This window comes from Tenrec ecaudatus, chromosome 1 (assembly GCF_050624435.1).
Source record: "Tenrec ecaudatus isolate mTenEca1 chromosome 1, mTenEca1.hap1, whole genome shotgun sequence".
In the NCBI taxonomy this organism is placed as follows: domain Eukaryota; kingdom Metazoa; phylum Chordata; class Mammalia; order Afrosoricida; family Tenrecidae; genus Tenrec; species Tenrec ecaudatus.
The window spans coordinates 56,703,886-56,716,955 of record NC_134530.1 but is presented as its reverse complement, the minus strand read 5'-3'; the positions used below and the strand labels follow the sequence as shown (position 1 = coordinate 56,716,955).

The window sequence follows — 13,070 nt, the reverse complement described above, 5'->3', positions numbered from 1 at the left end:
TGGCTCATCTAAGTTGTAGATTTAGACTAGTGGTCTTTAGACTTATGTGGACTTTGTACTGAGCCTGGAGAACTGCTTTCTCTCCGCTCGAAACCTTTCTGCTGTAATTGGTTGTAGAAAGTACAGGTGCTCTGGCCTCAGCCCTCCTTCCCTGAAGACTCTGCTGAAGATAGCCAGGACTCCTGACCAGCATTTCCCATGATGTCCTCCAGGACCGTGGACCCTAGTTGACTGGTACCCATAATATTTATTAGAAAAGGTCGACCTTGAGTTCTGACCAGGACTCCAGCATTTTTCTACACATTGTCTCATGTTATTGTCAGAGAATAGTGGTATCCTCAACTCCAGATAGAGTAAACAGACTCAGAGGTTAAGTAATTTGCCCCAAATCACACACCTAAAGTATAGTCAAGGTTGGAGTTAAGATTTGAAGCAAAGATCTATCCTGGAGCACACCACTTTAAGCGAAGGGGTGTTAGCTGTCTGCGCGGCTTACAGGAAGACCAGTTATAATATGACCATTACTCAAATTTACACACCAACCACTGATGCCAAGGAAAAGAAAGGGAAGGATTTTACCAACCTTCACTGCCTAAAATTGTTCAAATATGCAGTCAAGATGCATTGATAATTACTGGTGACTGGAATTTGAAAGTTAAAGACAAGAAGGATCAGAATTGAAAATACAGGCTTGGGAGAAGTGCTGGCGATTGCAAGATAGAATTTTACAAGACCAACAGTTTCTTCATTGCGTTTCTTTTTACAATGTACATGATTATATACATGGAACTCACTGATGAAATATTCAGGAATCAAATCAACTACATATGTGGAGAGAGATGATGGTTAAGAAGCTCAGTATCGGTCGGAGCAAGGGCCAGGGCCTGGCTACAGAACAAACTCAGTTATTCACATACAAATTCAAGCTGCAGCTGAACGAGTTAAACAAGTCTATAATAACCAAAGTATGATCTTGAGTGTATCCCACCTGAATTTACAGACTATCTTAGGAATGGATTAGACGGAACGAACGAGCATTAGTGACTGAAGACTGCTACACAGGTTGTGGGTTGGCGTTAAGCACATCATGCACAAAGTGAAAGACCATTGAGGCGGGAAGGAAAAGAAAGACCACAATGGATGTCAGGAGAAATTTTAAAACTTTCTTAAGAATGTAGACTAGATAAAAATGAAGGAAGAAATGTTGAAATAAGAGAGTCGATCAGAAGACTTCAAAGGGCAGCTTAGGAAAGTAAAGTATGACGAAGAAATGTACAAAGACCTGTAATTAGAAAGCCAGAAGGGAAGAGCGTGCTGAGCATTTCCCTCAAGCTGAAAAAACTGAAGTAAAGAATTCAAGCACCCAGTCACAGTGTTGAAGGGTTCTATGGGCAAAATGGAACAATGCAGCATACTGCAAAAGAGGGTGGGAATACATACACGGTCGCTGGACCAGAAGAGTTGAAAGGCATTCAGTCGACTCAGGAGGTAGCATCTGCTTAAGAATTGAAGAAGAAATCCAAACTGTGCTGAAGACACTGGCCCAGGAATTGATGGATTGCCAACTGAGATGTTTCAGCAGCTGGAGGCATTCCCTTATCTATGCCAAGTAATTCGAGAGACTGCTACCTGGTCAAATAAGCAAATGAGATCTGCACTTGTGCCCATTGCAAAGAAAAATGAACCGATAGAATTGAAATTATCTAACAGTATCATTCATTGCACAAGTAAACTTTGCTGAGCATACTTAAGCAGTAATTGCAGCATTTGGGCAAATGAACTGCAAAAAAGTGTTGAAGAGCAAGGATGTCGCTTGGAAGACTAAAGTGTGCCAAACCTAAGTCATGCCATTTTTAGTCACTATCCATGCATGCGAAATTTAGGCAAAGAAGGAAGCCAATGGAGAATGAATGCCTTTGAATCGTGGTGTCGGTGAGGAATATTAAATACACCAGAAGAACAAACTAATCCGTTGGAAAAGGTACAACCAGAATGCTCTTTAGAAGAATGTCAAGACTTCATCTCACGTTCTTTGGACATGTTAGCAAGAGGGCTCAGTCCCTGGAGAAGGACATTGTGCTTGGTAAAGTAGAGAGCCGGTACAACCAGCTGAGTTCACACAGTGGCTGGAACAATGAGCTCACACCCTAGCAACAAGTGTGTGGATGGCCCAGGACCAGGCAGGGTGGTGGTCTATAGTGCATGGGGGGCTGCATTAAACAACAGATGGACTCGAATTCCGCCAACAAATGTGGTTGTCTGTCTCTAAGCCCTTGTCCCTTGTATCTTGATAGGTACAATGTGGGATGCACCAAACGAGTGGGACTTTTCCACTCGGACCGAAGCAAACTACAGAAGGCAGGAGCCACAACCCACAACCGCCGTCGGGCCAGCAAAGCCAGTCTGCCAACACTTACCAAGGATACCAAGAAGCAGGTGAGAGGGCTCCCCATCAACTACTTAGATCCATAACACAAATCTATACAACCACATCCACTTTTCACCCTGCTTTCTATACACACTGCCGGGCTCATCTGGATCCATGAATGCTGACAACATTCTTGATTCCCTGGCCCTGCCCCAGCACCACCCTCATGCTCATTTCCCCGCCCTTGCCTTCTGAGGCCTGCCCCTCCTTGAGCATCAGCACCATGAGCTCTGCAAGGTCTCCACCAGGAATGTGGTTACTGCCCATCCTGTGCTAGGAGCTGTTGGTCGCAGAGGCTACAAGGACGTGGTTTTTTCCTATAGTTGCTCACGACCTCATGTGATGCTTCATGAGCCTGCCTGTCTAGGTGTTTTACCGTATGTACTCATGTATAAGCCAAGTTTTTTAGCACATTTTTCATGCAGCTTTGTGCCTTAGCTGATAATCAGGTTGGCTTATATTCGCGTATATACGGTATGTGGTGGGGGCATAGTCAGTCTCTGATGAAATCGGTGGACCAAAACATGTACACATGTGACATTTTACCTACTGTTTTCCAGTGGTTCACAGAGCCCTAGTTAAAATCCCGCATCTGAAAGAAAAGACGGACGTATGATTCGATGATTGCAATACAGTGTGGTCCATACTACAATGCCAGTCGGGGCTAGCTCTGCTTAGGGCTGGAGAGGAGACAGCAGAGAAGATGCCTTTTGATCTGGAAACACACAGGACCAAGTAGCAAAGCCCAGCCCTACTGCTGGGAATAGTTACCCCCATCCTGAAGGATGTTTCTCTCTGCCCCCAGACAACAGGCACTGTACCCCTTTCCGTTACGGCTGCGTTGCAGCTAACACACAGCCAGGAAGACTCCAGCCGTTGCTCAGACAACTCAAGCTACGAGGAGCCTCTGTCGCCCATCTCAGCCAGCTCGTCCACCTCCCGACGGCGGCAAAGCCAGCGGGACCTGGAGCTCCCTGACATGCACATGCGGGACCTGGTGGGCATGGGGCACCACTTCCTGCCAAGTGAGCCCACCAAATGGAACGTAGAAGACGTCTATGAATTCATCCGCTCTCTGCCAGGTGAGGATGCGCTATGCTGGCTTGAAGAGCAGGAAGGAGGGCAGTGACAGACCTCACCTCCCTCCACAGAGAGGATTAGGTAGTTCACCTAGTGACGTGGCCTCAGGTCCAGGCACTTAGGTGCCAAAATGACTAAGGTAAGGCTGCCTGCCCACCTGAACCCAAGCTGTACAGAACACTTCATAGCCATGGTGCCATAGGCGGTACTGCCTTAAGGGTGTTTCCCAAAAGCTGGGCAGTTCACGTCCAGTCAGTGGCTGACCAGTGGAAGACCTGATGATTTCCACAGTAACACTTCGCTGGACTCACAGCAAACACCAGGGGATAAGACAGAGCCGCTTGGGGGGGTCGGGGGGGAGCACCAGAAAATAGAAGCAAGAGGAGGCCCTCTGCTTCCGTGATGTAATAGTCTCAGAAACCTTTGTTTAAAGTAGGACAGAGCCACCTTGTAAGGATGAAGACAAGACATGTCATCCACTGCTGTCAAGTGGGCTTCTGACTCGTACTGGCCCCATAGGGGCAGAGAACTATCCGTAGGGTTTCTGCGGCTGGAACACGTCGGCCTCTTTTTCCAGGTGGAGAACCCAGCAGAGGGGCCACTTGAGCCGAGGCATGGGAATGTGAGGGGCAGGCCATAGCTGAGGACTGCGGGGCCGGGGAGTAGGTGGAGAGGGAAGTGCTGGGATGGAGAATGAGCTGGGAAAGGCAAGCGGACCCATCCCAGGAGAGCTTCTCTACTGTTGGTTTCTGCCAACCTGACCCGTCCACTGGCCAGTCAGGGGTGATGTCCACAGGCCTGTTAGAGACTGGAGGAGGGAGTGCAGCTCGGAACACGGATTTCTGAATTAGAAGGGACTGGATTCCAATTCTGCCTCTGCCACTTAACCCCAGGGCATGCGTTCTCTACTGCTGCTGATGGAAAATGGCACTCCTGGTTTGTCATGTCCCGGTTTCTGGGTGAGGGACTTGGGAGTCCTTATCTTAGCTGGACGGTCTTGCTCCTGGCTCTTTTGAGGTTCAGATGCTGGCACGGCTGAGGCATTCTATGGCTGTGAGATTTACTCCCAGGGTGCCGCATCTAAGTCACCACTAGGGTTAACGGCTGGCCAGAGGCTTTTCCAGGGTGGGTGTCCTTCCTCATGACAGAGTAGCTGGTTTTTGCCAGAGCAAGTGATCCGAGAGCAAGACAGGCCGCTGTGGCCTTTATAACGGACCCTGGGAGGTCCTGGACCGCCGCCTCGCAGTCTCCGTTGGTCACGCAGGCTGTGTGAGAGGACTTGGAAGAAAGGATTATTGAGTGCTATCTTAGAGCTGGCCTAGCATGGTTCCCCGTGACAAACAAGCACCAGGTTCCTGTCCTGGCACAGATGCGTCTCCTTGGGTGCGGTTTCCCGAGTGTGGGTCCTTTCACACTGAGAAGGCCCCCTGTGCCTTCAGCACTCCACAAGCCCCGCCTGCCCGGGGGGAGCCATTAGGGCACGCCCATCCAGCCCGGGGAGGGCAGAGGAGGGGCTGCGTCGAGGAGGCAGGAGTCCATTCCAGCATGAGTGCTCAGGCCCCATCAGCCATCTCCTTATGAAGACTCAGCGGGGGAGGATTCTTTTTCCCTCTGAACCAAAAGACACAGACACCTGCTGTGGGTGAACACCGGGCCCCTGCAGGAGCAGACCGCCACAGCGCCCCCCACAGGCTGGCTGGCGGGTGCAAACCATCGGCTTTCTGGTATGCCGCAGAGTGCTTAACCATTGCCTCACTTGCATTCCCAACAGAGTCCTTTTCCCAGCCTATTTCCCGCCGCGCTTCCGTGCTCCTCTGACCCTCCAGTCCAAGCTCGTGGGGTCACTTTGCTAGTGGACTTCTCTTAAAATCCTCTAAGGGTCTTGTTGGGACTCGCTCTATTAGAAGAAAATCAGCCCCTCAAAATGTACAGGCAGGCCTCCTCCACGTGGGCTGTGAGGCTGCTGTGCAGTGCCCTTCGAGTGAGTCTGGAAGCCTCACTGCCTAGTAGACACACTCCTGACGTCCTTCAAGAGCCCCAAGTTGTCAGGCCCCCCTAAGGCTTCTAGAGGGCCCAACACAGGAACACCCTCGGTTGCCTCTGAGACCATGTTTTCTGTGGATCTTCTCTTAGGAACCATTTCATTTGCCATCTGGAGAGGCTAGGGATTTCCAAAGTCAGCAAATCATGCTCCTGTGTGTTCCCCAGCTTGCCTTTGGTCTCCTGCTCTCTGCTCTTTCTTCTGAGCAGCTCCTTCAACTCTGCCCAAAGTCTGCCTTAGCTAGGTCACTTCATTCACTGTCGTCGTTCATGCCCCCAGCCCCATGCACAGCGGGAGTGGGCCACCACGGTCCATAGGGTGTTCATCAACAGGCCACCAGGCTTTTCTTCCTCGTCCGCCTCCATCCGGAAGCGCCGCTGAAACCTTTCAGCAGCATGGTGACACGCCAGCCTCACTGCCAGGTGGGTGCTGGTTGTGCTCAGTGCGCTCAGTTCCTTGCTTGTTTTGTTTACTGACCCAACAGGGTGGCTCGATGTGCTGCTATTTCAAAACACGGAAGGACCACCGTTTGCACGGCACTTTCCTTCGTCTCTCATTCTGCTCCCTCCCCTGCCAACTTCCTCCCAGGGCCTTGCCCACACTTCCAGGGTTTTCTGAAAACAGGCCCCCCCTCTTCAAGCCGCACAGCCTGTATTCATGATCAATTTCTGTGAAACAAATTGCCCCCAAACTCAGTGGTCCTTTATTATGTTAAGAGTTCTGGGGGTCAGGAATTAGGAGCAGCTGGGCCGGGCCATTCTGGCAGGGGGTCTTTGGTGAAGTCTAGGCCAGCTGTCACACCAAAGCCAAAGGCATCTATCTGCAGGGTAAGAGTGGAGGCGCTGCGCTGAGGTGGGGCTGCCTACGTGCTGGTCTCTCCAGGGGAGTGACCTTTCACTGTTCTCCAAAATACATGATGCCAACCACCTGCTGTCAATCCCACACCACCTGTAGCCTTTCAAAAAGCCCACTGCCCGCCCTGCCCCCAGTGAATCCCCCTCACAGCAACCCCGTGCCCTGCTGCAGGGTTCCAGGCTGCCCACCCAGATGCTCCCTGGGATGGATGGCTGCTGACCACCCACCTTCAGTTAGCCACCAAGCACTTCACCACCGCACCACCAGGGCTCTTTGGGTGGTTTCCAGGAGGCATGGACCACTGGGGGGTTTTGAAGGCTACTCCCCTGGAGAAGCCTCTGGCAGTAAAATAAGTAGTAAGACCTGCCATGGGCAGTTTGTGGCTGAATGAGAAGAGGGATTGAGAGTTGCCCAGAGTGACTGGTAACTGACTCTGTGGTGGTGCCCACCCCTCAGGCTGCCAGGAGATTGCCGAGGAATTCCGTGCCCAGGAGATCGATGGGCAAGCCCTGCTGCTGCTCAAGGAGGACCACCTGATGAGTGCCATGAACATCAAGCTGGGGCCGGCCCTGAAGATCTATGCTCGCATCAGCATGCTCAAGGACTCCTAGGGCCCGGGCCAGACAGACATTCCAGAGGGCCCAGCAGGGGCCATCAGAGGGCAGGGGCTCACTGGGCCTGGCTGGTGAGGAGGTCTTGGCTCTGCCTCAATGGCTCTCAGGGGCCTTTCATGTAAGTGGGAGGGGCAGAGGGAGGTGGCACAGAAGATGGGGCTTTATGCTTGTACATATTGATAGCACTGGCTTCCTCCAAAGTCCCGGTCCTTTAGCCCTACTCTCCTCCCCTCCATGTGTTCCCCACTTTCAAGGGGGTATATGGTCAGGGCTCCCCAACCTCTGTTGGGTTCTTCCAAGGGCAGCCAGCAGGCCTGGAAAGAGGCCTTGAAAGCCCTTGCCTTCCTCCCTCCCTCCCTCTCTCCAGACCTGGTTAACTCTTCCGTTGCCAGCTTCTCCCCCTTCAGCCTGTTTCTGCAGCAACCGGGGTTCCCCTACACCCTCTGCGGGTGGAGAGAGAGAAGCTGCGCCCAGCTTGGCCATGCCTGCTGGCACAGACGCCTTAACGCTGTATGACTGTATAACTGTGGGGCCTGGACTGACTGACGGCGAGAGCCACCCTCTGGCCTCTCCAGGTGTTTTGTAGCAAACAGCCACTTAGTGCTTTGTCCTGGGCTCCGCTCAGCCTCAGGGTGGTGGGGAATAGAGCAGAGAGCTAGCCGTCTCCGTGCCAGAGGCCTCTCACACAGACAATGTTTAGGAGCGTTTCCTAACTTGTCCAGACCTTCCTAAAAGCCCCCCCTCCCCCACCCCTGCTAGCTCACCACAGCAGGAAGGAAGCTTCCATGGGCTGGCCTATGAGCTACGCAGTCCGCCAGCTCACCCTGTGTGCCCAGGGTGGGGACGCAAGAGCTGGTGTTGGCATGGACATGCCCAAGGCAGCCTCTGGTCTCCCACTCCTACGCTCCTTTGCTCTCAATTTTAGACTTCCTGGCAGCAGTTTGAGCTACCTGAGGCAGCAGGGCAGGAGGAGCTAGGGCCTGTCTCTAACTCACCCTGTCCTTTGCAAGCTCCTGGGAGAGGGTGAGATTCTTCCCAGAAAGGGAGTGGGTACCTTTCTTGGCTTGTTCGATCCCCACCCATACCCCAGGCAGGGTTGGAAATGAAGGACTTTTATAAACCTTTTTGTTTTTAAAAAAATAAATCTGTAAAATCGATCTCTTCTGTGCTTTTATTTCCTCGGCTTGCCCATCTCCAGCCTGCATGACTTACACCCACACCCACACCCACCACCCCCCACACACATCCAAGGGATGGGCCCTATGGGTAAGGTGACCAGATTGTAACATGCTTGTCATGCATTCTTTCCAAAAATCTGGACTTTTAAAACGCCGCAGGATGCAGAAAAAATGTTAAAAATCAGGACTCTGGTCATCTTACCTGTGGGTGGAGAAGGGATAGCCGATTGCCCCGGTGTCGTCATGTTTTCCTGGGGCCACACCATTTGAGGGTGCTCCTAGCCTGGGTTCAAAAGGGATCAACAGAAACCTTTGGGGGCCCCATTACTACTGAGCCAGCAGCATCAGGGTCACCTGAGGCACAACCAGACCCAGCCTAGCCCTGGGCAGCTTTGATTCACTGGGTACTTGAGACCCCCTTTTGGGTGCTGAAGCAGGCACCAGCAGCACAGGAGCTGGCGTGGGTGGGTTAGGTGGGTGTGTGCTGGGCTAAGTGAGCCCCTTCTGTGCCACTCGTAACCCACCCTGGAGCTAGAAAGGCAAAGCCTTGCACGAGTGGAGCTGAAAGGCCACACTGCAGCTAGCACAGGAAAAGCCAGACCTGGGCTTTGGATTCAATCTCCCACATGCGCGCGCGCTCACGCGCGCACACACACACACACACACACACACACCACGATACCACACACCTGCAGGACAACACATAGTTCCCAAGGCTGTAAGTTCCCTGACACACTGCCACATTCTCCCACAGAAGCTCAGAAGTCAAACCAAGCTCAATGCCATCGAGTCCATACTAACTCGGAGTGACCGTGCATGGCAGAGTAGAACTGTCCCTATGGATTTCAAGGCTAACTGCAAGGTGTAGAAAGCTAATAGTTTCAAACTGCTGACCAGCCCAACACATAACTCCGCCACCAGGGCGCCTGCCACCTGATGTGGGGGTGGGGGAGGCCAGTTGGCCTCACTATCCCTTCATGTTCCAACGGGAGTGGGGCTGTGTGCCTTCACTTGTTTGGCACTGCATTTGCCTTGGGTGCTTAGTGAAGATTGCTCTAAGCCAACGACTGTCCTTGGTCATTTGCTAATTCTTCCTTCAAGGCCCCTGCTGCTTTGGAGACCAGTGTTGGAATGAACCTCCTGGTGCCGAGGCTGTGGCTGGGGGCAGCAGCCCCCTCACAACAGTCCTCGGGTAGCAACAGACGTGAGTGGAGTTCCCCAAACCAGAGGGACTCGGTTTCATCCAGCCGTCCAGTTTCTCCACATGTGTGCGCCACACGGGCGGGGGTGGGGTGTCAGATCAAGGGAAGCCATGAATAGGTTCTTTTCAGTTTGGAGTCCCAGCAGTGCCAGCAGGAGGGAGGCAGCCTCTCAGAACACATTGGTGTCGCTTAGCACCAATGAGCAGAAAGATCAAAATTTTGGAAGGAATTGTGAAAGATCGGGAAGTTTGTGAATCGTGAGGACAGTGGATGTTTTCTGTTTACTCACCAATGGAAGTTAAACCTAATATTTCAGGCACTTACTGCTATGAAATTCTCAACAGACATCCAAAAACTAGTGTTAAGGTTTCTGGATGGGATAAAGGAAAACAAGGGGAAAATTTTAGAAGAATTCAGAAAAAACAACATAAGAGCAAGACAGAATTTAATAAGGAGAAAGAGATCTTAAAAGCAACTAGAAATGCTAAAGCTTAATAATGAACAAATAAAAAGCTCCTTTGAAGAATACACAAGTAGAATCAAACCCCAGAAGGAAGAACGAGTGAACTAGGAGACAAACACTGAGATTACTCAGTTTGAAGAACAAGTGGAAGAAAATGAGCCAGGGCATAAGGGTTCTATGGGGCAAGAACACAAAAAGAAATGCTAGATGCATAATAGGAATTCCAGAAGGGAATCGAGGAAATGAAGTCTGGAAGATAACTTCTGAAAAACTAATCACAGAAAATTCCCAAATAATGGAATAAAAATCATCCAAGATCACAACGAACTCCATATCGGTTAAGCCCTGAGAGAAACATCACAAGACATCATCATGGAGTTTACCAAGTAAAAGATGATAGACGTTAGCAGCCTGAGGCATGGGAAACCTCACTTACAAAGGAGTGTCAATAAGATTGAGTGCTGATTGTTGTTCAGGCAAGATGGGGTGGGAAAGACCTAGACAAAGCCTTGAAAGAAAAATACCAGGGGGACCCCCAAAATGCTGGGGCTGTGCTGGGAAGTGCAGAGCTTTTGCAGCACACAGGTTTCCCGCTAGGCGAGCACAGAACGACTCACCCTGAGTTCGTGTCCCCAGTGGTGCTGCTCTGGTCACAGTGAACTTTTTCATAAAAGCAGTTTTTATCAAGCCTCGTTTATTCTGATGGTCGATTTAAAAGAACAGTGTGCAGCTGTGAAATTCTGTTTCCTGCTCAGGAAAAATGCTGCAGAAACTTGGGTTGCTGAACACAGTTTACAAGGACAGCGCTATGGGAAAACCTCAAGTGTGCAAGTGTTTTTCTCCTTTCTAAAAAGGTGAAATGACCATCGATGTCAAACGTCATTCTGGACGGCCGTCAGCTTCCCAAACACAAAAATGTGGACTGGTCATGTCTTTGGAGTTCGTTCCACCAGGTCAGACTGTTAATCAAGCTCTCTATGTAGAGGGTCAGAAACGATTGCGTGACAGTGTGCCACAAGAAAAGGCCTGATGTCACACTGCAACACTGCATCTCGTCACGCAGCCATCTCTGCGCCAAGAAACAAAACCCCCAGCATGCCTCTCGCCCCACGCACCTTACACACCTGAACTCATTCCATGTGACTTCTTTTGGTTTCTGCAAATGCAGGGGGACATGAAAGGACAGCGAATTGAAGACTTGAAAGAGGTGAAGGAAAAAAAAAAAAAGGAGATGCTGTCAGCCATCCAAACAGATGCGTTTGAAAAACATTTCCAAGATGGAATCACAAATTTGAAAAATGTATTAAGTGTAATGGAAAGTACTTTGAAGGTGATAAGGTTATTTAGTAAAAAAAAAAACTTAATACATAGCTTTGAAAAAAATTCTGTTTTTTGGGGGGTGGGTACCCCCTTATATCAACCAGAAATAATATATCTATCAAAATTATCATTTAAAAGAGACTTTCCCAGATAAACAAATTAAGGGAATTTGTAGCCACCATACCAGCTCTGCAAGAAATACTACAGGGAGTTCTCTAGAAAGGAAACATGACCAGCCCGACCACACAAAATGTTGACAGTAGACAACCACCGGAATGCACATAATAAATTTACAATGAGATGGGGGATGTGGGCTACACAATTGTAACTGACAATAACAAAAATAAAATGGAGGTAATTCATATGGATAAGAGAACTTTTATGTGTTAAAAGGGAATCTAAGTGATTTGGTATTAAATTATCAAAAATAATGTATTCCTAAAAAGAACTTAGCTTTGAAGGTAGAGAACAGTCTCACCAGGAGAAGAGGTGGGGGGAATGTTTAACAAAATGTTTTAATTCTCTGTTGATAATTTATTGCAGTGAATATAAATAGCTTAAATATTCTAGCCAATAAACAGTGGTGGGCTCGACTAAAAATGATACACTTGTGGAAGTTACATAATTTTGTGTCAACTTGAAGAGTAGGGATGGAGTTTAGTCTGTTGATCAGGTTGTAACTTGATACCTCATTTGGAGGTGCCACCAAGAGAAGTGGCTCTCGGGAGGCAGTCTCTCTCTCTCCCCCCACCCCCACCACCACCTTCACCTTCCTCCTGTTAAGTCACTTGTAGAACTGCCAAAGCCACCATCATTAGATCCACGGGACTTTACACCCATAGGCCGGTGGTGATCTTCCTGCATTCTGCATCATTGTGTGTGACTTCGTGGGTCTGAAGTGGGATTTATGGACTTAGGGACTTGATCGATGTTTGTTTGATATCAAACTCTCTTACATAAGAGTATCACTGAATTTGTTTCTCTAGTCAGCCCGGGCCTAACCCAACATGTCTACAGGACAAGGGATGCTCCTTAAGCACAGGTGCATAAATAAAGTAGGGAGGGGGACACTTGACATAACAAACGGTAATATATGGCAATATGTTTGAAGTCAAAATGTATTTTACATCACTTTTTGATGATGAAACTTTTAAAAATTATTGGGGGCTCATACAACTCTTATCACAATCCATACATACATCAATTGTGTAAAGCACATTTGTACATTCATTACCCTCATCATTCTCAAAACATTTGCTTTCCACTTGGACTTTTGGAATCCGCTCCTTGTTTTTCATTTTTCCCCCGCCCTCTCTGCTGCCCTCTTCTTCATAAACCCTTGATAATTTATAAATTATCATTTTATCACATATTAACTGACCAAGGTCTCCCTTTACCACCTAACTACTGTCCATCCCCGAGGGAGGAGGTTATATGCAGATCCTTGTAATCGGTTCCCCCTTTTTACCCCACCTTCCCTCCACCCTCCCGGTATGAGCACCACTGGTACTGAAGGGTTCATATGTCCTGGATTCCCTGTGTTTCCAGTTCCCATCTGCAGCGCTGTTCATCCTCTGGTCTAACCAGGTTTGTAAGGTAGAATTGGGATCATGATAGTGAGGGGGGGGGGGCGGATGGGGAAAGAAGCATTTAAGAAATACAGGAAAGCTGTGTGTTTCATCAATGCTACACTACACCTAGTGACTCATCTCCTCCCCACTACCCCTCTGCAAAGGGATGCCCCGTTGCCTACCGATGGGCAATGAGTCCCCACCCCGCACTCCCCCTCATTCACAATGATATGATTTTTGATTCTTTGGTACTTGATACCTGGTCCCTTCGATCCCTCACGATCACACAGGCTGGTGTGCTTCTTCTATGTGGGCTTT

General features: G+C 49.5%; 1 protein-coding gene across 2 annotated transcripts in view; it reads left to right on the top strand.

Moving 5' to 3' along the window:
• Nucleotides 1-8,162, top strand: part of PHC2 (polyhomeotic homolog 2) — a 60,989-nt gene extending 52,827 nt beyond the window's left edge. For both annotated transcript variants that reach the window (XM_075553707.1, XM_075553706.1), the window contains 3 exons: nucleotides 2,295-2,436; nucleotides 3,234-3,510; nucleotides 6,861-8,162. In XM_075553707.1, coding sequence (XP_075409822.1) covers nucleotides 2,295-2,436; nucleotides 3,234-3,510; nucleotides 6,861-7,015 — 574 coding nt within the window. In that variant the 3' untranslated portion in view covers nucleotides 7,016-8,162. The remainder of the gene's footprint in view (nucleotides 1-2,294; nucleotides 2,437-3,233; nucleotides 3,511-6,860) is intronic.
• The last annotated feature ends 4,908 nt before the right edge of the window (nucleotides 8,163-13,070 follow it).